At 43.0% G+C, this 25,205-nt stretch overlaps 1 protein-coding gene across 6 annotated transcripts in view; it reads right to left on the reverse strand.

The window, feature by feature from the left end:
• The window catches only part of OXNAD1 (oxidoreductase NAD binding domain containing 1), an 82,153-nt gene that overhangs the window by 42,927 nt on the left and 14,021 nt on the right, over positions 1–25,205 (reverse strand). For 5 of the 6 annotated variants that reach the window (XM_033930719.1, XM_033930713.1, XM_033930714.1 and 2 more), the window contains one exon: positions 17,968–18,074. The exons of the other annotated variant lie outside the window; for it this stretch is intronic. In XM_033930719.1, coding sequence (XP_033786610.1) covers positions 17,968–18,074 — 107 coding nt within the window. The remainder of the gene's footprint in view (positions 1–17,967; positions 18,075–25,205) is intronic. 6 annotated transcript variants of the gene reach the window in all.

Below are 25,205 nucleotides of genomic sequence, written 5' to 3' on the forward strand. Positions count from 1 at the left end.
TGCTCAGGAGGAGTTTGGGCTAAGCAGGGGCAAATTTGCAATTGATGCACATATTTAATAAAATATAAGTTCTAACACTTATGCCTACATCTGAGCAGGCATAAACATCTCCACCCACAATCTAGGCAGTATTTCTGCAAGATTTAAGCTCATATTTTATAGACACAGAGACACCTTCCTCCTTTAACCTAGGCACTCCATTATAAATATTACCCTCTTTGATGGTAATTTTATCAAGGCAGTTCTTTAGGTAAAACAAACGTGAAAAGGACTTATTTTTAGAAGACAAAAATACTTAAAACTAGTTGGCTGCAGATTCTTCAGTGATGGATAGCAGTGTCTCCCTTGAATTACAAGGTGTTCCCAGGTTGCGGCCTACTGAGGATTGCTGTCTTAAGTGAGGCAAATAAGCAGAACACTTTTCAATCTATTACTCTTCTTGTGCTGGGTTGTCTTGTACAGGTAATCTAAGCTGTGAAAACATTGTGTTCTAGGAGAGCTGAAACAGAGACTGAAGCTTCAGAGTACTAAAAAAAAAAAAAAAAAAACCCCAGAGATATTCTTCCTTGGAGTTGCAATGTCAGTGCGCTGAGGCAATGAGAACAATACAAAAGGTTAAAAGGCATTTTTGTTTCATCTTTGTAATTTTAAGAAAAGCTTGCATATTTACAAACTTCAATATGGCATTTTCCTTAAACGTCTTTGCGCCGAGAATAATTTTTTTCTCATTTTTCTTTCCTCCACTAATTCTCATTAAGTTGGGACAAGTGTAATGACTGAAGTCTGAGCATGCCTTTGTTTTCCTGCCCTTTACATCAAGCTTACATCATAGCACGAGCACAGTCAATTAGATTTATTCTATCCAATTCCAGGTGCTCATGACAGGGAACAACATTGCATATGTGTAAGAGATAATGCAGGCCATATAATCTAATCTAATCTAATCTAAATCTTGGGTTTATATACCGCATCATCTCCAACTGGTGGAGCTCGACACGGTTTACATGGTTAGGAAGCAACGGAACTCCAGTGGGTTTATAAAAGTAAGTAAGAGAGAGGTTAAGTGTGATAATAATGGGGAGGGGACGGGTTACGTTTTGGAGAAGAGCCAAGTCTTCAGAAGCTTACGGAATGGTAGAAGGGGGCTCAAGTTGCGGAGAGGGGAAGGGAGACTGTTCCAGAGCTGAGCGATTCTGAAGTGGAGGGAGGACCCGAGTTTACCGACGAGGGAGATACCCTTTGAGGAGGGGAAGGATAGTTTTAATTTTTGCGTGGATCTGGTGGAGAGTGGATTTGAGGAATTCCAGGATAGAGGAATAAGAGGTGGAAGGATGCCGTGGAGCATCTTGAAGGTTAAGCAGGCACATTTAAAATGGACCCTGGAGATGACAGGAAGCCAGTGCAGCTTGGACAGGAGTGGAGAGGCATGGTCAAATTTGTTTTTTGAGAAGATAAGTTTGGCCGCGGTGTTCTGGATCAGTTGGAGTCTGTGGAGGCTTTTCTTTGTTAAGCTAAGGTAGATGGAATTGCAATAGTCCAATCTGGAGAGGATGATGGACTGTACGAGCACGGCAAAGTGTTTTTGGTGGAAGCAGGACCTCACTTTCCTCAGCATGTGAAGGCTGTGAAAGCATGTTTTTATCAGGGAGTTGAGGTGGTCGTTGAAGGATAGCGAGGAATCTATGGTGATGCCCAGAACTTTGCTAGAGAACTCTAGTTGTAGAGAGGTGCCTGTGGGCAGTGGGATGGAGGTGGGTAATTGATCAAGTTTGGGGCCAAGCCAGAGTAGTTTGGTTTTGGATTCATTTAGTTTCATTTGTACAGCAAGAGCCCAGGATTGAAGTTTGGTTATGCATGAAGAGATGTTTGCTGCGAGATTGGTGAGGTTTGCGTCGGTCTCGAGGAGGATCAGGATATCGTCAGCGTAAGTGTAGAGAATTTCTAGGGGGGAAAGGTGTAGGAGGTTCAAAGTTAAGAATGCACTAGGGGGGAGGGTAATTTAAGAAGTGACTTGAGTGTGGAGAACTGCATTTTTCACACTAAAGTACACATTTATAAAATTGTGCTGGTTCGTGCTAGAGAAGCTATATCTATGTGATAAGCAGATCGGGGTTTGTGTGTGTACGTTAAAAGAATCAGTGAGTATCCTTGTACTTTTTGAAGACAGAGCTACTCCTACAGTTGTCATGAAGGTTACAGTGGTACCTTGGATAATGAGCATAATCCGTTCCAGGAGCATGCTCGTAATCCAAAATGCTCGTTTATCAAAGCAAAGTTCCCCATAGAAAATAGTGGCAACAGCAACGATTCGTTCCAGAACCCGGGTCTGTACCTGTCGGGTGCCGGGTGCAGCAGCAGCGCCGTCTCCTCCGTCCGCCTCCTCCGTCCGTCATCCGAAGAAGAACCCCACAGTGCCGCTTCGGGGGTTGCCTCTAATGTCCGCCAGCCGCTGGAGAACCCCGCAGTGCCACTTCAGAAGGATGCCTCCTCCATCTGCTGGCCATCCCTCCACGTCAGATGCCCCTCGCATGCTGGAGAGCCCCCACCCGATCCCAAACAGCCGAGCGCCGCCTCACCCGCACGCCGCGCATGACACACACAACGCCAATAATTGACGCTGTGCGCGTCACACGCAACACGCAGGCGGGACGGCACCCAGCAGCGAAGGCCCAAACAGAGGTCCTCCAACCTGTGGAAGGCTGGCCGGAAGACAGAAGAGGAATCCCTGAAGCGGCGCTTCCTGAACTGTAAGTGCTCGTTTATCGGGGCAGTGCTCGATTTGCAAGTCAAAAGTTTGCTGAGTGTTTTGCTCGTCTTGCAAAACACTCGCAAACCGGGTTACTCGCAAACCGAGGTTCCACTGTATTTTATAAAGGCACACATGTCCCTTTTGTAAAAGGGGAGCAAAATTTGCATCTTTGTGCTTTAACCTCCCTGTAATCTAAGTATAGCGTAGTCTAAAAGCCATGTAAAGGGAATTTGTTTTCATTTTAATATAGAAAACTCTCTCTGCTGTAAGTTATTTTAAATCTGAAATCATGTACAAGATACACTTTCAATGCTAACCTATAGCACCCTCTTGTGCCAGACACATGAAAGACCATTTGATTATACTTTAGTGTGATCTGTACTTATTCCAAACAGATGAAGTCTACAACTTATCCATGAAATTACAGTAGTATTATGAGTGCATTCACAATTTCTAGCCTTTTAGGTAGTAACTGTATAAGCCTTTTTGTGCACAGAAAGCAGCATTCAAGAAAACTGCTTAGAGAGATAAAATTTACAAAGTTATATGCACTGCAAAGTTAATTTAAACGGTACACTTCTCCCTCTGAATCCACGGTTTCAGTATCTACAGATTCAGTAATTCTCAAATTTTTTTTACAAAAAAAAAATTTTCATTTTTTGGCTATTTTTAAGCCGTCCAAGCCTCCCTGGAACTTACCTGGTGGTCTAGCGGTGAAGCGGGACAGAAGCGATCTTCTTATGCTCCTGCCCCATGCAGAGCCGTCATCAGGGAACTCATGGCAGCCATTCTGATACGGGGCAGGAGCATAGGAAGATCGCTCCTGCCCTGCTTCACAGCTAGACCACCAGGTAAGGTTCTGGGGATGCAGGAGGGAGGCAGGGGTGGGTCAGAGCCGGCGAATTTTCACACTTCGCAGTCCGGCTCTGCACCTAACCCCCGCGAATACCGAGGGAGAAGTGTATATCAAATTTTAAATAAACTTGGAAACTTGGAATATTGTTTAGAATCAGTTGAAGGATCCTTTTGAACTGTTGGGGTCTGCCATATGTTTTTTGTTTTTTAATTAAGCTAAAAAAAATTTAAGTCTGTGTGTGGTATAATGAAGAAGAGGGGAGAGCTGTGACCCATCAGGAGCCCAGTCAAAAAAAAAAACCTGACCAAGCAGGGGGAGGAACTCAGAAAGCAAGGTGTCTGCACATGCTCAGTAAGTTAAAAAAAAAACCAAACAACTTAATATAACTAAGGGAGAGCACCGGCACTCAGGCTCAGTCAGAGGACTTCACTAGCAAGTGTGCCTGCATTTCCTCTGCTTGTCTCCAGAAAATTACCTTTTCCCATACATAGTAACATAGTAGATGACGGCAGATAAAGAGCCGAATGGTCCATCCAGTCTGCCCAAACTGATTCAATTTAAATTTTTTTCTTCTTAGCTATTTCTGGGCAAGAATCCAAAGTTCTACCTGTTACTGTACTTGGGTTCCAACTGCCGAAATCTCTGTTAAAACCTACTCCAGCCCATCTACACCCTCCCAGCCATTGAAGCCCTCCCAAGCTCATCATCCACCAAACGGCCATATACAGACACAGACTGTGCAATTCTGCTTAATACTGGCCTTAGTTCAATTTTTAATATTATTTTCTGATTCTAGATCCTCTGTGTTCATCCCACGCTGTCTGAATGCCAGCAGGTAAAATATTCCACTGAAATTTTTTCTTCTGTTTAACAGGTCCTCACTCAGCACCTCTTTACTGCTAATGTGAGGAATATTTTGAACAGCATGCCAAGATGGAGGCAGCTGCATAAGTGGTGCGGAGTTTTGATATTGCAAAGTGCACCAGAAACAGGAGGCACAGGAGTTTCTGAGGATGCAATTGCAGGAACAGCATGTGCAAGATATATTCCCCAGATTGGGTCAGGAAGTAGTGGCAGTCAGAGCAAGGTTGGATAAACTGGCAAATCACAATGAAGCCTTTAATAAGAGAATGAAACATTATTATGGAAAAGGGAACAAGACTAATAAAATATTAGTATTCTGCCTAAGAAAACAGCAGGAAGACCAGGATAGTGAGCGAAACTGAAGGAAAAGATAGAACTGGGTTTCTCCACTGAAATTAGAGCCTTGTTCACAAAACCTATACAGTATATGGGGGAACATATAGCTCAAGAGTTAACCAAGGAGATGGTTATGCCCATCAAAGAGAACTTAGATGGAGAGGTCACTTCTGAGAAATTATTGCATGACAAAAGCTTGCACACAGGAAATTTTCAGGATTGGATAGATTTCTATTGCAAATGCAAACAGTGTCTCACTTCCGGCTCCACCACACAATTGGACCCCCAGGGACCCCTGAAGAAGACTTTTTGTCGAAACGCGGACCGTGTTGGGTCCTGTATCCCTAGCGGACTAGGTCCTTTAAGGCTTTTATGTGAATAACTGATTTTATGTGGATGAATTTATTTTTATGTGGATGAAATTATTTTATGTGGATGATTTCAGTGTACCTTTGGAACTTTGACACTTTCAAATAAAGTCCATTTAGGAACATCGTCACTCCACAGAATTTTTTTGGTTTTCTTTGGATAGATTTCTGCCAGAGTATTATGAACTATTTGGGTATTGGCTGGCTCCCTATTTGCCAACCTTCCACGAAGGAGGCTCTAGTTATGGTATTACCCAAATCTTATTAAGCTGAATGATGTATCCTATAGTCTGTAAATCTAGACATAAAAATACTGGCAAAAGGTGCTGGCCCTGAATTTAAATATGGTGCTCCCACAACTGACTCGCAGTGCTCTGTGAATGTTATCTGCTGCTTGCTTCTTAGCCTTAAATGCCTCTTGGTCACTGTAACCGATAAATCTTGCCAAAGCAGAGAAGCAGGAAACCCTAGTGTTAGCAAAAGATGCTGAGAAGGTGATCAGTTGGATTCACTTAAGTTTTCTCTGTTTGGTCCTAGTGAAGGAGGGGCTGAGCCCAATGCTCACCAGTAGGGTCTGGCATTAGGTATATTCAGGTCCCAGGACCAGAGTTAATTTTACAGTACTGTGCACCTGTTTACCCTGGGAGGTGCCTTTCCTCTTTGCACTGGTGATGGAAGCCCTGGACTACACAATGCAAGAAAAAACAAATATTAAGGGAGTATGTACTTAGAAGGGGGAGTTTGCTGATGATGTCCTGTTGCAACAATTCCTGTCTTAACACTCCTCCCCAGTTAAACAAATGATGCAGGAGTACATCCTTAAAGACAAATTATCCATTAAAATATTTGAAAAGCATTACTATACAAACCAGAGAGAGGAAGGCATAGAACTAAAAAGTTATGAATTTAGGTTGCAGGGGAGCCAACTCAGGAATAACATTTTCACGGCGAAGGTGGTAGATATCTGGAATGCCCTCCCATTGGAGGTGGAGTTCATGGAAACAGCAATGGAATTCAAAAAATGTGTGGGATAAACACAAAGGAATCCTGTTTGGAAAGAATGGGACCAAACAAACTTAGGAATGATTAGAAGGCAACTCCAATAATTGGGAAGCACAGTCAGTGCCAGGCAGACTTCTGTGGTCTGTACACCGATCGTAGCAGGACAGATTTGGAGGGGCTGGAGTGAGACTTCAATAATAGCTTTAGCAGTTGGAGAACAAGAAGCACGCCAAGCAGACTTCTATGGTCTATGCCCTGAAAATGGCAATGATAAATCAAGATCAAGTATGCATATGTAGTACTGTATCATACCTTGTATGAATCCAAACAAGTTTTACATGTCTTCAGGGTTGATTTTGTGTTATTTTATCATCCCTGATATGTCAGATTGTTCAGCTGTATCATGCTCTTTCCATATATTGATTGTTCTCCACCTAGAACTTTGTTAAGTGGATTATAACATAGCATAACAATTTTATTTATATACCGCAACACCCTATAGTTCCATATATGTTAAAATTAAATTATGCTAATGGGTAAACTGGATGGCCCATGCAGGTGCTCATCTGCCGTAAACTACTATATTACTATGGTGATCCAGCAGACATCCAGAAATCTGAAATTTGGTCAAAGTTGATTATCTTCTAATTAGGAAGAGCAGCAACAGTAAAAATGACCATACTGTCCAGGTTACTATTTTTTTGTTCTTATGAACTACGCTGAAGTACAGATCAAGGTTCAAGGTTTATTAATATTTGATTTATCGCTGAATCTGTTTAAAAAAGCGATGTACATAAGTAAAAGAATAAAATATAAAGATACAAATTAAAACTCAGTAACAACAGTTTTAAGACAAGACAAACTTGAATTGGGAGGAAAAATGGGGGAAAGATTACATCTGTTATATATAGAAAAACAATTATGGGAAAAAACCATAAGGGAACAGGGATAAGTAAAAGATTAAAAATTAAAAAATTTTAATAATGAGTATTAAAAACATCTTTAAAAAGGTGAGTTTTCAAAATTTTTTTAAAAGAATGAAGATCTTGCAAGGAAGGCATAAATCCTTTTGTGAACCATACCTTTTATTTGTGGGAACAGTGCTTTAGACAAGATACGGAGGAATTTTCTCACTTGACTCCAATCGTGGCATTTGACTGCCAGAGATCCTTTTAAAAGTGCTCCAATATTGGGAGCAACAGGGTTTGTCTTGGATAGGTCAGATCTATGAGTGCTTTGCAGATGGAATTCCAGGTGCCACTGTATCATAATGATATAAACAACTGGCATACTGGGCAGACGGGGAAGTGAAATCAGACTACATAGAAAACTACTGTTGGAGGAAATCTGTGAGGATATGAAGGGGCTAATTTCAGTGCTGTATATATTTCTAAGGGATAGAAAAAGAAGAAAATGACACATAGGGAGAAGTGGGAGAAGGAGATGGGGAAACGTTATACTCTTAAGCAGTGGAAACCAAATGGAACAAGATAAGAACAGCCATACTGGGTCAGACCAATAGTTCATCTAGCCCAGTTTCTTTTTTCCAATAGTGGCCGATCCAGGTCACAGTACTTGGCAGAAACCCAAATAGTAACAACATTACCAAAATAGTAGGATGCAGGAAAAGTTTTTATAGCCATACATGTGGAGGAGAATAGTTATAAAATAAATTCTGTAAAATGCAGAGAGGGGGTTTGTGCACAAGCTAACCCTGCATGAAGACTTAAGACACTAAGTACAGCATATTTAAAACCATGACAATATACCAAATTAGCTGTCCTGCACCAAGACAGAGTAGTTAATTATGTTATGCTGTAAGCATAGGAAACCTGCTAACTTAGGCCCCCTTTTATCAAGCCGCATTAGGGTTTTTTTTATCTCCAGCCGCTACAGTAAAAGCTCTGACACTCATAGAATTCCTACAAGTGTCAGAGCTTTAACCACAGCGGCCAGTGATAAAAAACCCCTAACGCAGCTTGATAAAAAGGGGCCCTTATTTTGTGGCTTCAATGAAAAGCATCTTTTTTTTTTTTTAAACGGTAGAGGTAATGGTTCTGAGTCAAAGGCTACTATAGCCAGATACAGGTCTAAACAGGAATAAAAGTGTATTGGCATATAACCATTTTGTGCTGGAATGCTATTCTGCACATAAATACTGGCACTGCAAGAATGAATGCACAGGACAGCACCCCAGCACATGTGCAGGTGTGTGCCAATATATTTTTCTGCTTAGACAGACACACAACATTAGCTGATCTTAGTGCATTGTGTGTTCACCGATTAGGAAACAAGTTTTATGCAGTTCTATTTGAATATTAATTTGTTTACTGCACTGTCAGACAAAAATTGGGCATAATGCTTGCATTAGGAAGATGTGTGCCAAGCCATCAATACACTGCACAGCTCTCTACTGAAAACTTTCTCCATTGGCTCTTCTAGTTTGTGAGAAAAAAAAGAAACATATACACACTGAAATTAACATGCAAACTTTAACAGGACATCCATTTCTGTTCCAAAAGCTACAAATTAATTTGCTGGAACTAATCCTAAAGTCTTCACCACGATTTAATGCTAGTGCTTTACAAGCGCCTTTAAGCCAGACAAGTAAAACAAAGAAGAGAGACTAATAACTGTATGCAACCCATAAACTTTAAATTTCACTTCCAATTAAAAGCAGTTCCACGTACACATACTATCTACCACACAAACACTTATGTAGGAGGGCAGATACTACCTTTGTTTAAATATTCCAGGTTCTGAGACACTGCAGTCATTTACTTGTGTACAAGCTCTTGATGCATTGTACAGGAAACAGCATTTGTGGCCTGATCCTAAGGCATGGCATTGCAATATCAGTATTTAAATGAGAAAGTCCTAGATCAGATCTTCTGCCTGTCTGCTGCTGGGGTTCAGAGATACTGCCTAGCTAACTTTATGTAGATTAAAAATATAAAATAAAGATTCCGAAACTTGGCTGCAGTGCAGATGGCTGTGTGATTGCTGAGCTCATAGAAACATAGAAAGATGACGGCTCTTCCCCTAACAGCATTTACAGCTTAATTATCAGTATTTTAAAGGACTGTTTTTGCCCCCAGAAGCTAAACATTTATTTTGGATGGCAGCAGGAAGACAAACATGGTTAGAGGCCGCTTTTGCAGCGATGGGATCAGCCAAGAAATCAAAACCAGACCCACCCACACTTTCTAAGGTGCCATTACCAAAAGACTCCATGGAAATTTCATGCAGCTGATGGGGGAGACAAAAAGCATAAAAGAGCTGCTACAGGAGGAGGTGGATAATCTGGTGAAACAAATGCAGGTCTCTAACAACCAACTGGAAAGCTGTGAAAACTGGGTAGCTGACTGTGAGACTAAGCTGATTCAATGTCTCTCAGATCACAAGTCTGTTATTCGTCTGACAAAAGAATTGGAAGATTTAAATAACAGGGGAAGGAGGAAGAATATCAGATTAATAGGCCTTCCTAAGGAGCAAAGGGTCCAGATGCTATAAAGTTTTTGGAAGATTTCATACCAAAAACGCTCTCATTAAAATTTCCTCAACCATTGGAATTTGAAAGAGCCCATCGAGTCCCATCAAGAAAGATTAACAGTCAAACTGGCCCCAGGCCATTAATTTTTAAATTGCTGTGATTCACACAAGCATTAGAAATATTAAAGGTGGTTAAAGAAAAAAGAAATTTTAAGTGGTAGGATTCAAAAATCTTTCTCTTACCTGACTCTGCAGCGAGTGTAAGAAAGCAGTTTTTGATGCTCCGCCCACAATTGAAGCAGACGGGAGCAAATTATGGGCTATTATATCCAGCGGTGATGAGGGTCACCCACTGCAATAAGACCATTCATTACGAGGACCCAGAGAAGTTGCAGGAATATATTAATCAGTTCTTGGAGGAGATGCCATAAATTTCTCTGTTTAAACTGGTTAAAGTTTAAGTACATCTTTATTTTATTTTGTTTACTTTTGGATTAACTTTGGAAGAAAGGTAACTGATTTAACATTTTAGCGTTCTTTTTTGGGTTAGGAAAAATGGATTTATTAATACAAGATGGCAACATTCAGAGATGGGGCTTTTTTTTCCCCAAGGAACTCACTCAGAGTTCTACCTTCTAAATCGTTATCTCCGTCCTGGTTTTGAATGCTCTTAATGGATACAGAATTGGCTACATCGGGATTGGATGAGAGGTCTGTCAATCATCTATTCGTCATCATAGGATTCTCTACTAACAGGAAGTTGATTGTAGCTCCAGGCCATACCTGTGTCGAGTGGGTAAATGGATAATATTTGGGAATGTTTGTTTAATGCGATGTTCTTGGGGAGGAATCGGTCAAGAGTGCAATGAAAAATATACTGCAATGAAAACAAAGCAAGGGGAGGATTTAACATTCGGGTAATCATAAGGTGCTTCTACAATTCAGGGAGAGATACTTTGCTTGCAATGGAGGGGCCTGGCTCTTCTTTCTTCTACTCCCCTCCACAAATCGGAGCTTTCACCTTCTATGTCCCTCTCCTCATCTGTTGATCCAATGCTCTTCCCTTAAAACATTCAGCCGGATGCACATGTTTCTTTCCCAGGTCACCAGGCAATGGTGACAACACAGCACTTCCGTTTCTATCTTGGTAGGCAGCATGGATTGAGCGCCAGGAAGCAGAGCGTATACAACATTCTTTGGAACCTTAGGCTTCAGTGTACTGTGGGGAGCAAAGTTGTTACAGAAGGTGAAATACTGGATTGACTTGAACCAATTTGTTGTACATTAGAGAGAGAGACAGTGAGGCTCTACAGGACAGAATTGTGACTTGGTTGGAGAGAAGTAAAACAGTGAAATGCTGCAAGACTGATTTGGTGTCCTGCAAGAGAGGAACAGTAGGACACTACAGGAGAGAACTGATGTGTCTCAGTGGATGATGCAAAACAGATGTGGTGTTCTTGGAGAGAGCTGCTATCTAATCAAAAGGTTCAGCTGTGCTTCAATGAGTCATAACATTAGTGTTCCGGAGGTGGATGATCATATCTCCCAGATATATGACATCTAGACATATGGCACTGTTTGGAAGGCAATTGATTGTCGAACCGAAGAAATTTTGATTACATGGAAACAGATCTACATATAGTAATAAAGAAAGGGAATTTGCTGAAAGACATTCACATGCGTTATATTCTGTACCAGTTGCTAAAAGTTACCAAAGTTCTCCATTCTGGAACATCATTTACAGAGATCAGAAGCCTTCCAATATTATGCTGGATGCTGATTGTTTAATGAAACTCTGTGATTTTGGTCTTTCTTGCCCCCTGTATCAATTACAGGAGGATCAGGGAAATCCCACATTGACTGAATATGTTGCCACACACTGGTATCGAGCTTCAGAGTAACATTTGGTGAGTTAATGAATAAATAAGTATGGAGTTTATGGGTATGAAGGAAGTTTGGGTGCATGTTTGGGGACTATAAAGGGTGGATGAGTCCAGGAGTCATATGCATTAATATTTCTTTAAATTATATGTTATTCTAATCTATTAATCTGTGATTGATATAGAAGATTATGAGATATTTCTTTTACTAGGCATAACTCATGAATTACATTTTTACTGATTTATCTAGTTCATCAATTATCTTCAAAATGTTTATGAATTGTGACTTTATACTGTTTCATCACTTCTTATTTTAATTCCTATAGGGTTTGAATGAAATATTCCTTTTTCTTTGATTGGTTTTTAATAACAGTCATGGGAATTATAAATTATTATAAATTATCAATTGAGTAGGGTAGATTCTGGGGAGGGATTTTACTGTGCTTGGGGAAGGATGGTAATTACTCGTCAATATGCGTGCATCCAAGTTTTCGTATGATTTGCGAGGAAGAGGGATTTTTAGTGTGGAAAGATTAATTTGGATTTTGACAAATAAGATATTATTTTATTATTTATTAGTACCTTTTTATAAATAGGAAATGGATTTGAAATTATACTCATTAAACGTAAACGGACTCAATCACTCCATCAAAAAAAAAAGACTCAATTTTCTGAAACCACAGCAAGCAGATATTAATATTATACAAGAAACTCATCTTTCTGCAATTGAGGATGCTAAACTGGAAAGGGGTTGTATAAAGCATTGTTTTATCGCTCCTGCAATAGGGAAAAAAGCAGGTGTAGCAATCCTAATTAGTAAAAAGATCTCTGCTACATTTGATAACTTTGGGGCAGATCCACTGGGTAAATGGCTCTACGTTAATATGACTTCAGGAAAAGATACCCTGACACTTTTTGATATTTATGCACCAAATACTGATCAGGCAGATTTTTTTTAGAAAGCTCCAACAATTCTGTCACTGACTAGGTCTAATTTAATCGTAGCAGGAGACTTTAATGCTATCATGGATCCAATAATGAATAAACAACCGAGTAGACAAATAAAATCATTAAGCCTGGATAATCTTATACATACCTGTGGTTTAAAGGACATATGGCAGATTTTTCATTTTAATGCTAGGGAATTTACATTTTGTTCCCAGGTTCATAAATCATTTTAAAGAATTGATTATTTTTTGTTTCTGGTCACTTAATTCAACAGGTTACAAAAGCCAGCATATATAAGATCATTTTGTCAGAACATGCTGGAATTTGGATAGAATATCAGTTCAATCAAGAAGATTCTAATAGACCTATATGGAGGTTCAATAATACACTGCTTGCAGACTCAAATTTTCTTGAGGAAATTCAAGTAAAAATATATGAGTATTTCCAACTCAATACCTCAGAGGAAATCTCTTTGGAAATTCTTTGGGATGTTTTTAAGGCAACTATACGTGGGCAGAGTTTCTTATTCGGCACATGTTAAAAAATTACTCAGATTAGAATTTTCCAAATTGGAACAAATTATTTCGGTTTTGGAATCACAATTGGCTTTAAAGTGGAAGAAATGTACTTTGGATGCCCTCTTAAAAGCTAAATATAAATATAATGAGATTTCCTCACAATTGGCTAGGAAAGATTTGTTTTGTCAGCAGGCTGTGTATTATGGGAACTCGAATAAAGCGGGAAGAATATTGGCAAATTATCTCAAAGCTAAGAAGAGAAGAGTAAAGATTGCGGCCATTACTGATGAAAAAGGTAAAGTTTCTACCCACATTGGGGATATTTTTAATCAATTTCTGAATTATTATAAAGCTTTATATTCTTCTGAGCATCATTCAAAAAAGAGAAGGAAGGAATGGAATTTTTAAATTTAATTAATGGGCCAAAAATTCCCGAGCATGTAAGAGACAAACTTGAGGCGCCTATATCATTTACAGAACTCCAGTCAGCATTGAAGTCTCTCAGAGCTGGATCCACTCCGGGTAGATTCACAGCGGAATTTTTCAAATCTTTTCAAATATACTATTACCTCATCTTTTCAAATTATATCATTCACAACTGATGAAAGGTCAGATATCAGGTACTATGGCAGAAGCGTTAACAATAGTTTTGCCAAAGCCAAACAGAGATCCCATGTTGGTTGCAAACTACAGGCCTATTTCTTTAATTGATGTTGTATGGAAAAATTTTAGCTAAACTATTGGCTCTGAGGTTAGCTAAGGCTCTCCCTTATATGATTGGAATGCACCAAATAGGTTTTGTTGCTCAAAGACATTCTATAAATAACACCAGATTGGCACTTCATATGCTAAATTTAGCAAAAAAAATGGATGATCCGGCCTTCTCTGTATCTTTAGATGCAGAGAAGGCCTTTGATCGTGTAGAATGGACTTTTACGTACCAAGCAATGGAGTGGTTTGGGATAGGTTCTGGATTTATTCAAATGATTCAAACCTTGTATAGTTCCCCCTCAGCCAGACTATATATTAATAATACCTTCTCTGAACGTTTTTGTCTGAAAAGGGGAGTTAGACAAGGATGCCCCTTATCTCCTTTGCTTTTTGATATTGTTTTGGAAAACTTATTGTTGGCTATTCAGCAGGCAAAGGATATACAGGGAGACTATTTCCTTGTAGCAGTATGCGAGTATGTTTAAGTTGTTTTATTTCCTGTTTTACTTGAACAAGAGGAATATTCTTGTGAATAATGTAAAAATTTCAATAAAGACTAAAAAAAGGATATACAGGGAATTCCATATGCAGGTTGAGAGTATAAAGTTTCGGCTTAGGCAGACAATATTTTGCTTCATTTGAAGAATCCTGAATCAATTATCCCTCATTTACTAGAATTGATTGATCGATTTGGCAAATTTTCTGGTTATAAAATAAATTGGAGCCAATCAGAGGTTCTTCCATTGAATGTATATTGTGTAAAAGGTTTATTTGATACAGTCCCATTCCTTTGGAAGGAAGAGAGCATAAAATATTTGGGTTTAATGATTCAAAAAACATTGGAAGATACAATGACAGTAAATTAAAAGTCTTTATTGTTTAAAGTCAAAGAAATGTGTAAGCATTGGAATCCATTACATCTTTCTTGGTGGGGGATAGTACAAACCATCAAAATGATGATTTCTCCTGTAGTTTGCTATCAAATGAGTATGTTGCCAGTTTATTTTCAAGGGTCCTTTTATAAGAAACTGAATGTGATTCTTACAAAATTCCTTTGGCTTGGTAAAACTTCTAGAATTGCTTTAGTATTTTTGCAAAAATCACAATAAGAGGGTGGGGTAAATTTTCCAAATTTTTACAGATATCACCAAGCATTTATTTTGCATCAGGGTATGTATTGGATCCTTCCTGAACTCATGGAGAATCTGCCAGATTGGTTGATGCTGAAAAGTCATCTCTTTGCCCCGTTACAACTTAAACATATTTTGAGTATCAAGCTTCCTCGAATATATAAGGACAATATTATTCTTCATTCTACCTGGAAGACATTAAATTATAGAAATACCTTAACTCCTACTCCAATACAACAATCTATGTGTCAATCCCTATGGTTAAACTCCAAGATTCAAATAGGCGAGTCTAAGATCCTCTGGAAACATTGGTCGAAGGCAGGCATACTTACTCTGGATGATGTCATTTCAAATGGGAAAATGGTAAATTTATTACACCTGCAACAATCATTCAGCATATCAAAGTCTCAAGCTTATAAATGGCTGCAGTTGAAACAGGCCATTCAGATGGGGTTCCCTCACTGGCAAAATTTTAAAAACATCAGTATAGCTTGCCGGGCCTATGCTTCCAGACAGATTTTCAAGGACATCAGGCCGCTAAGTGGTATAAATTAATATCTGACTATTTGAATAAAAAACAAAAATCAAGCTTAAAAGATATTTGGAGCATTGACATTAAGCAGCATATTTCTACATATTTAAATGGCCACGGATTTGGACTTGGAGAATGAGATGTACAACGTCAGCATATATGAGACAAACTTGGTTCTTTTTGTTATATAGAATTTTTTGGACCCCTGTTCGTTTACAAAAGTTGGATAGTTCAAAGTCTAATAGATGCTGGCATTGTCATCTTGAAACAGGGACACTGGATCATTTGTTGTTTTATTATCCCTTGATACTCAATTTCTGGAAATCGATATGGGGAAAGATTATTATGATACTTGGTGTTCCTCTGCCATTGACATACGAGATGGTTTTATTCGGAACATTATTGAGACCGAAGAATTTAGTTGACAAACACAAAAGCAGATTTCTTTTAATTATGACGGGAGTTGCTATGCAGATGATAACCAGGAATTGGAAAAATTATGACCGGTTGAACCTTTCCTTTTGATGGGAGACATTGTGCTTATATTACAAGTATGAGAGGATGAATGCAGAACAAGTGAGAAATAATAAAAAATTCAAAGAAGTCTGGGGTCCGTTGGAAACATTTGTTAAATTGTAAATTGGTTGATTGACACGATCCTTAAGTCTTGGATTTTCTTATCTTTCCACACACATCCAGATAAGGGGGGAGGGAAGGGAGGGTGTAAGGTATTTTGTTTTTTATGTTTATGCAATATTAAGTGCTGTTAAGTGTTATATTTGTATGCACATTTTGGTTAATTTGGAAAATTAATAAAATTTAACCAAAAAAATAAAATAAAATAAAAAACCCACCAAAAATAAAAACTCTCATCTTAGGATAATCTATTTGTCCTAACATGCAACAGCATCAGCTGGCCAGCCTATAAGATTATCATAGATAAAAGAGAGAAACAAGAAATCAAATCAGCTCAATAATTCAACCAAAACCCTCTTAAAAACTGTTCAAGTTTTATTTGCAAAAGGTTCTGGTGCTACTGTTTAGTCAGCAGCTGCCAGGCACTCCAACCCCAAAGCACAACTCCACACCCTCCAACTCCAAACAGTGGTACAAAGAAACTGCACACTTAACAAATGGAATGCTCCCAGAACCTTTCCTTCTCTCACCTATGGTTATTAAATGCTCTCATATGCAAATTTATTGTGTGATAAAGGATCACTGTACATATAAAATGAGTATAACTACTATAAGAAAGGCACAACTGTGCAGGCATAACAGCAATATTTTTTTGAAGGTCACCCTGATACCTTGATAAGGCAAGTAAAGTGGCTCTAGGGAAGTTGTGTCAGCTGATCTAAGAAGGAAAATCCCTGTGTCTTTCCTTCTATCTATACTTGATGGGAGGGGGGTTTCCCCTTGGTTCAGGAACAATTGCAGGTAAAAGAGGTCAAAAGAAGGTTGAGGTTCGAAGACTGAATACAAAGTGATTTCTCTGCTCTGTGAATTCTGTGGAATGTCAGGATTTCAGACCACAGATCAGATCCTAAGAGTTAAATTTCAAAACTTTACTGGGGAGAAGGAAAAGGGAAAGGAGCTTAATATGTTGCCTTTCTGCGATTACAATCAAGGCAGTTTATATGTTATATACAGGTACTTATTTTGTATCTAGAGCAATGGAGGGTTAAGTGGCTTACCCAGAGTCACAAGGAGCTACAGTAGGAATCAAACCCAATTCCCCAGATTCTCAGGCCACTGCACTAAACACTAGGCTGCTCCTCCATCTGCAAAAACCCTTCTACTTCAGGTGGAGTTACCAGGCGCCACGCATACAAGGGGCCAATAGAGCTGGCCCTGGAGAGGGAGGGTTGGGGGAGGGGTTCCCTGCCAGTTTGGGCCCCAAACCCAAGGATGCTCTCAAAGCTCCTTTTCAAAAGTGTGTACCTACAGCTGTTGTTCATTGCCTATAAGTGGAAGCCAGAACCGTGTATTGAACCTGGTTCTCTAGATGCTACTGTAATGCCCTCTTGGGCAATGTGTTCTGTCAAAGGACTAACTTCGCAATATCTGGAGTCTCAGAGATGGTGTGAGAATACACCAAAGAGCATTGTTACTAAAGCTGCAAATGACGGTTCATGGAACTTCCACTCAAGATCTCCTGATTACGGGATCTGTATGCAAGAAGAGTGGGTCTGCTAAAGGCTAACATATATTAACCCTTTATTTGGCATTGCTGCTCAGAAGCAATGTGCATTTTCTATGGCTCTTATGGGAGATCTGTATCTCCAAATGCCTGTTACTTGGCACTGTTGCTCTCGTTCAACATCAAGTTATGTAAAGCAGCCATTTCACCGTCTGCCAATTAAAGGGGTAATATGTTTGTAATTTTGAATACATTTGTATATCTGTAAACCACTTTGGACTTTTATAGTAAAAGCATTACATGAAAGTGCACCAAACGATATAAATGCATAATGGGAATGTGTCAATGCAGTCTCTCTCATAACTTGTCTACCATAAAAACAATGTAAAAAAAAAAATACTGATGGCCCACAGCTGCCCCCCAAAAATTAAACCAGCTTACCACTGCCCTGCTTTAAAGGTAAAATCACTATTTGCAATAGCCAAGCCGACACTCTTCACTGTTTCTGACACGGTGTTGATCTGACATACTTTAGCTGGAGAAATAATCTAGAGCAAAAGGAAATGGATTTGTTATGCCACTGCTATATCATAAAGGTGCATACTCGTCATTTTGCAAATTGTTTCCAGTAACCATGCACTAATTTTAAGCAGAGAATTGCAACTGTTGTATTAATCCAGCTGGATATATGGATACAGACAAGTCAACAATCAAGCTGTGGCAAAACCTTTTTATAAGACTCTCTTTGCTGAGCTTTCAAGAGTAATTCTTTCTTCAAGATAACTCTCAAAAGATACAGTGAGTGGTCCAATAAGTAGACCGATACCTACAACCTGGTTGCCAATTCTACATTTGATTTTAGAACTTTAAAATTTAGATTCTTGTTAATAGTTCTGCCCGATAGACTGCCAACACAATACAGTAGATATAAACAAGCTGTAGCCAACAGAGCAAGAGTCTACCAGGGTAATTTATTTTTACAACCTAACTCATCCCAATTCACTGAAATAAATCTCTGGAGGCAATCGTTAACTGCAGTCTGTGTTGTCGATAGCCTGATTCAAGCAGACTAGTTAGTAACAAACAGCCTTAAAGAAGAATATTAGGTAAGATCAACTCTAGAGGTCAGCTAGCCATAACACTAAAGTTTTCTCATGATCAAAATTACTGCAAAGAATCCCGAGTTTAAACTTCTTCTAATATTTTCTAATCCCATTTAAATGATACACACTATAGGCATATTAAACAAAAACTAATTCGCGGGAGCCAGTAAGGATGCCTCTCAGTACCAAGCAGCAGCGCCAAATTGCACTCCTGCTCGTGCCACTCAGTGGCCGAAGAAACTCACAGCAGCAGGGCAGGATCTTGGAAAGTTCACTCCTGCCCGCTGCACCTCCACCGGGGATCGGCAAGATGAGGTATGAAGTTAGGGCAGGGAGGGAGGGTGAAGACACTGACGGAAGAAGGAAGGGTGCTGGGTGCACAGCCTGACAGGGGAGGGAGGGAGAGAGGGAAGGAAGGATGCTGGGTGCAATGCCTGACAGGGGAGGGAGGGAAGGGTGCTGGGTGTAGAGTCTGACAGGGGAGGGAGGGAAGGAAGGGGGCTGATGCAATGCCTGACAGGGGAGAGAGGGAAGGGTGCTGGGTGCAGTGCCCGGCAGGGAGGGGGCTGGGTGCAGAGCCTGACAGGGCAGGGCACTTGAATATTAAGCCGCCCAACTTATATTTGAGTCAACCATTTTTCCTCATTTTTGGGAGGAAAAAGGGGGGTCTCAACTTATATTCAGATCGACTTATATTCGAGTATATACAATATATTGAAAGGCTTATTTGGCAAGCTGACGCTGGGTTTTACAAAGCCGCAGTAGAGGTAGAGCATTTACCTCTACTGCAGCTTTGTAAAAGGAGACCTGTGTTAGCTGTTAAGGCGGCAATTAAAGCATGCTAACAGTTAACAAAGAGCCTTAACACAGAAATTCACATGCATTATCTACTAAAAGCTAGAGAAGAGAATAGGTGAAGAATGTGCAGGGACTGCACCATAAAGTTAACATTATCATGCATAACGGTTAACCCAGTAAATGGTAAATGCATTACAACTATTGAGGTAACAAAGAGAAAAATGTACCACAATTAATTTAAAACAAAAAAAAAATTATATTCTGCTTTCATTTCCGCAGGAGCATGCAGGGCAGATCATATTATAAACATCAATTTAAAAGGATAAAATAAAATATTAAAAAGTAAATTGCAAAATGATACTAAAGGACTCTCTTGATAGCAATTTATATTCATAAAATGTAACCTGTAAGAAGTGATCTAAAAAGCCAAGTTTTTAAAATGGTGGCAAAACAGCAAATAATTATTCGTCATCCTCAATGCATCTGGCAGCTCATTCCATAACACAGGCACCCCTTTATTGAGAGGTAATGAGAGAAAATAAAACCAAATCCCAGGCATAAGCAAAAAATGTTCAGAATGAAAAGGACCAAAGGATAAACATCTAGCTACTCATTCTAATATAAAAAGGAGGGACAACCCCTTGTAAAGTCCTAAATACAATAGTCAGCAACTTATTGCCTCCCCCGCCCCACACACTTTTTTTTTTTTTTTTTAATATATACCCTTCTCCTCTACTGCCAACTCCAGATTTTGTCCTATCTTACTCCGCTATATGCCTGGAACAGACTGCCTGAGTCAGTATAGCACAGTTACTTACCGTAACAGGTGTTATCCAGGGACAGCAGGCATATATTCTCACATGTGGGTGACGTCATCTACGGAGCCCCGGCGCGGACAGCTTTTCAAGCAAACTTGATTGAAGTTTCAAGTTTGCACACTGCACCACGCATGTGCATGCCTTCTCGCCCACTAGAGGGCGCATCCCACCTCGTGGTCCTCAGTTCCATAACTAGCAAGGAAGCCATCCCCGGGGAGGCGGGCGGGTTGTGAGAATATATGCCTGCTGTCCCTGGATAACACCTGTTACGGTAAGTAACTGTGCTTTATCCCAGGACAAGCAGGCATGATATTCTCACATGTGGGTGACCTCCAAGCTAACCAAAACAGGGCAGGTGGGAGGATGGCAATTTAGGAAAACAGATTTTGCAATACTGACTGGCCAAACCGGCCGTCACTCCTGGATAGAGTGTCCAGACAGTAGTGAGAGGTGAATGTATGAACCGAAGACCAAGTGGCAGCCTTACATATGTCCTCCATCGGAGTGGATCGGAGAAAAGCTATCGAAGCTGCCATTGCTCGGACCTTGTGACCCGTGACCCGACCCGGGGGAGGAAGGCCAGCCTGAGCGTAGCAAAAGGAAATGCAAGCGGCCAACCAGTTAGACAGAGTGCGCTTGGAAACTGGGTGCCCTAATCGATTGGGATCGAAGGACAAAAACAATTGAGGGACCTTCCGATGAGACCTGGTGCGTTGAAGATAATATGCCAACGCCCTCTTACAGTCAAGCGTGTGAAGCGCCGTCTCGCCCGGATGGGAGTGGGGCTTCGGGAAGAACACAGGAAGGACAATGGACTGATTGAGGTGGAAGTCCGAAACAACTTTAGGTAAAAACTTAGGATGGGTGCGGAGAACCACCTTGTCGTGATGAAAGACCGTGAAAGGGGGGTCCGCAACCAAGGCTTGCAACTCCCCAATCCGCCTGGCGGAGGTGAGGGCAATTAGAAACACCGCCTTCCAAGTCAGAAATTTCAAGAGGGACTTGTTGAGTGGCTCAAAAGGGGGTTTCATCAGTTGAGCCAGAACTACATTCAAATTCCACACGACAGACGGAGGCTTAAGAGGGGGGCAAACCCTGAGTAGCCCTTTCATGAAGCGTGTCACCAAGGGATGGAGTGACAGAGGGCGTCCCTCCAGAGGTTGGTGGAAAGCAGAAATCGCACTGAGATGAACCCGCACCGAAGTGGTTTTCAAGCCGGAGCGCGACAAATGAAATAAATATTCTAAAACCGAGGATACCGGAACTGATACCGGATCCAGGTGAAAAGACGAGCACCAGGTGGAAAACCTGGTCCATTTCTGCGCATAGCAAAGCCTCGTCGAGATCTTGCGGGAGGCTTCCAACACCTCCTTCACCGATTGAGACAGGTCCGGAGGAGTCAGGGAACAAGAAACCAGGCTGTCAGGTGCAATGACTGCAGATTGGGATGTAACATGGATCCTTGACTCTGAGACAGCAGAGAAGGAGAGACAGGCAGGGGAAGAGGCTCTCTGGCACTGAGCTGGAGCAGCAGGGAGAACCAGTGCTGACGCGGCCACCGAGGTGCTATGAGAATCATCGTGGCCGTGGACGATTTTAGGTGTACCAACGTTCGCATGATCAGAGGGAACGGAGGGAATGCATACAGGAACCTCCCTTCCCAGTCGAGTAGGAAGGCATCCGCTTCCAGACGGTCCTGCGAGTACATCCGAGAACAATATAGTGGTAGTTTGTGTGTCTCCGGAGAGGCAAACAGATCCACCTGTGGCGTTCCCCAGCGAGCGAAAACCTCGCGTAGGACTGCTGAGTGTAGAGTCCACTCGTGCGGTTGCAGAAGTCGACTCAGTTTGTCCGCCAGGCAATTCCGTTCTCCTTGGATGTAGACCGCCCGGAGGAAGATGTTCCGGGAGGCCGCCCACTCCCAGAGGCGAAGAGCTTCGGAGCAGAGGAGCCATGACCCCGTTCCTCCCTGCTTGTTCACATAATACATTGCCACCTGATTGTCCGTGCGGACGAGGACCACCTGGTCCTGCAATATGTGAACGAAGGCTCGAAGTGCTAGGAAGATGGCTCGCAGCTCTAGCACGTTGATATGACACTGACGGTCTTCTGTCGACCACAGGCCCTGCATGCGAAGACCGTCGAGATGGGCTCCCCACGCGTACTCCGAGGAGTCCGTGGTCAGGACCTTGCGAAAAGGCGGAGTGTGGAACAATAGCCCCATGGACAGATTTGAAGAGTCTGTCCACCAACGCAGCGATTTCCGCAAGGACGGAGTTACCGAAATGAGGCGAGACACCGGGTCGCACTCCTGACGCCACTGGGACGCGAGGGTCCACTGAGGGATCCTCAGATGTAGCCTCGCAAACGGCGTGACATGTACCGTCGAGGCCATATGGCCCAGCAGCATCATCATGCGCTTGGCCGACACCCTCGATAGTTGAGAGACCTGGCGGCTCATCCGTACCAAGGTTTCCAACCGCTGGGTCGGCAGGTAGGAGCGTAGGCGCACCGTGTCCAGCACCGCACCTATGAATTGAAGAGACTGCGACGGCCTCAACTGAGACTTTGGAAAGTTTATCTCGAACCCGAGAGTTTGCAGGAAGGCAATAGACTGTCGGGTCGCTGAGATAACCCCCTCCCTGGTCGGGGCTTTGATGAGCCAATCGTCCAGGTAAGGGAACACATGGAGTCCACGTGACCTGAGGGCTGCTGCAACCACCACCATGCACTTCGTGAATACTCGTGGGGACGCGGCCAGGCCGAAGGGCAGTACCCTGTACTGGAGGTGGAGGTCCCCCACCTGGAATCGTAAGAATCTTCGACAGGCGGGGTGCACCGGAACATGGGTGTATGCTTCCTTCAGGTCGAGGGAGCACATCCAGTCCCCTTCCCCCAAGAGGGGGTACAAAACCGGGAGAGATAGCATTCGAAACTTCTCCCGGGCCAGGAATTTGTTGAGCTTCCTGAGGTCCAGTATGGGGCGCAGGTCCCCGGTCTTTTTTGGGACCAAAAAGTAGCGGGAGTAAAACCCCGTACCCCACTGGTCCTTGGGGACCGGCTCGACCGCCCGAAGCTTCAAGAGGGCTTTGGCTTCGGTTATAAGGGTCGGTAGCTGCGAACGGTTGCAGGGGACTAAACTTGGGGGACTGTCCGGCGGCGAGGACACAAAGTTGAGCGAGTAGCCCTCTGAGACGATCCGGAGCACCCAAGCGTCTGAGGTAATCCCGGTCCATGCCTCCCGGAAGGACCGAAGACGGCCCCCGATAGGAAGGGGTTCCTGTGAAAGTGCGGAGGGGAACCCGCCCCGTCCGCTCAGCCCGTCAAAAGGAAGGCGCGGGCTTAGAAGGGCCCTGCGCCTGGGCTTGGGTTTGTCCCCCTCTGCCTCGCTGAGACGGACGTCTCGGAGGCGGTCTCGAGAAAGCCGGGGTCGACTTCTGAGGGTATCGGCGCGGCGGAGGCCGAAAGGGTTTCTGCGGCGGGGGCCTAGGTTTGGGGCGGACCAGGGATGCTAGAGAGCGCTCCTGTTCCGACAAGCGTTTGGTCGCCGCATCCAATGACTCGTCGAATAACTCGGACCCCACACAAGGCAAGTCTGCCAGGCGTTCCTGCAGGTTTGGGTCCATGTCGAGGGTGCGAAGCCAGGCCAAGCGGCGCATGGCCACCGCGAGGGCCGACACCCTCGAAACCAGCTCAAAGGCGTCGTACACTGCGTGGAATAGGTACAACCGCAATTGAGACAGGTTGGACATAAACTTATCGAATCCTGCTCTTTGGGAGTCCGGTAACGAGTTTCGATATTGAGGAAGGTCCTTCACCATACCACGCAAATAGGAGGAAAAGGTGAAGGCGTAATTTAGAACCCTGGTGGCCATCAGGGAATTTGAATAGAGGCGACGGCCAAACTTGTCCAGGGTCCGCCCCTCCCTGCCTGGTGGAACCGCCGCAGAAACCCGTGAGGGCTGTGATTTTTTAAGAGCAGACTCCACCAGAAGAGACTGGTGTGAGAGCTGCGCCTTATCGAACCCTTTAGGGGGAATCGTCCTATACTTCGATTCCATTTTTGAAGGCACAGACGTGACTGTAAGAGGGTTTGACAAGTTGTTCAGCCAGGTTTGCAGAAGGACACTGTTGAGAGGGAGTCTAGGCACCTCCCTAGGAAGAGTGGGGAGGTCCTGTTCCTCCAAAAATTCTTTGGAATACCGAGAGCCTACCATCAGGTCAATCCCCAGGGCTTGGGCCATGTCCTGAACGAAGGATGAAAATGAGGACGGCCTAGCCTGGGGAGACGGGGTTCTCGATCGCCCCACCGAGGAGAGGGGGGAGGCCTCATGGGAATAATGAGGATCCCTAACCGATCCCGAATCCCAGGATCCCCTCTCGAGGGCCCTCGAGGGGGAAGGGGAAGTTATCCTCCTCGCAGAGCCCTTGGGTGAGGACCCAGGGGTTCGTGGGACACTCTCCCGTTTCCTCGGCGAGGCGGCCCGGGAAGACTTCCCATGAGGTGAGCGGAGGAGCCTCGGGTTGTCGAGGCGCAACTCCGACACCTGCAGCGCCTCGCCCCCGAACGACGAGGAGCGGTCGCGCCGAGGCGAGCCTCGGGGTCGCTTAGACTTCCTCGATCGACGCCCCGTCCGAGGTCGCGTCGAGGGCGAGGCGTGTCTGGAAGACCCGGAGGAAGAGGAGGAAAGACGGCGCACTCTGCGCAACTTTTCCTTGGGCCTTACACTCCGCTCAGGGGGTTCCCCCGAGGTCGAGGTCCGGGGCGGGGCCGAGACCGAGGTGAACGGGGCCACCGTGCCCGAGACCGAGGTCGCCGAGGTCGGGGCTCCCGAGGGAGCCGAGGCCGGGGCCTCCGAGACCGAAGGCGCCCCGGCCGAGGTCGAGGCCGCCGGAACCGCAGCACGCTGCAACACTTCCAGGGCTCCCGACAGCTCCGATGAGATCAGAGCTCGGAGGA

This window comes from Geotrypetes seraphini, chromosome 2 (genome assembly GCF_902459505.1).
Source record: "Geotrypetes seraphini chromosome 2, aGeoSer1.1, whole genome shotgun sequence".
Classification (NCBI taxonomy): Eukaryota; Metazoa; Chordata; class Amphibia; order Gymnophiona; family Dermophiidae; genus Geotrypetes; species Geotrypetes seraphini.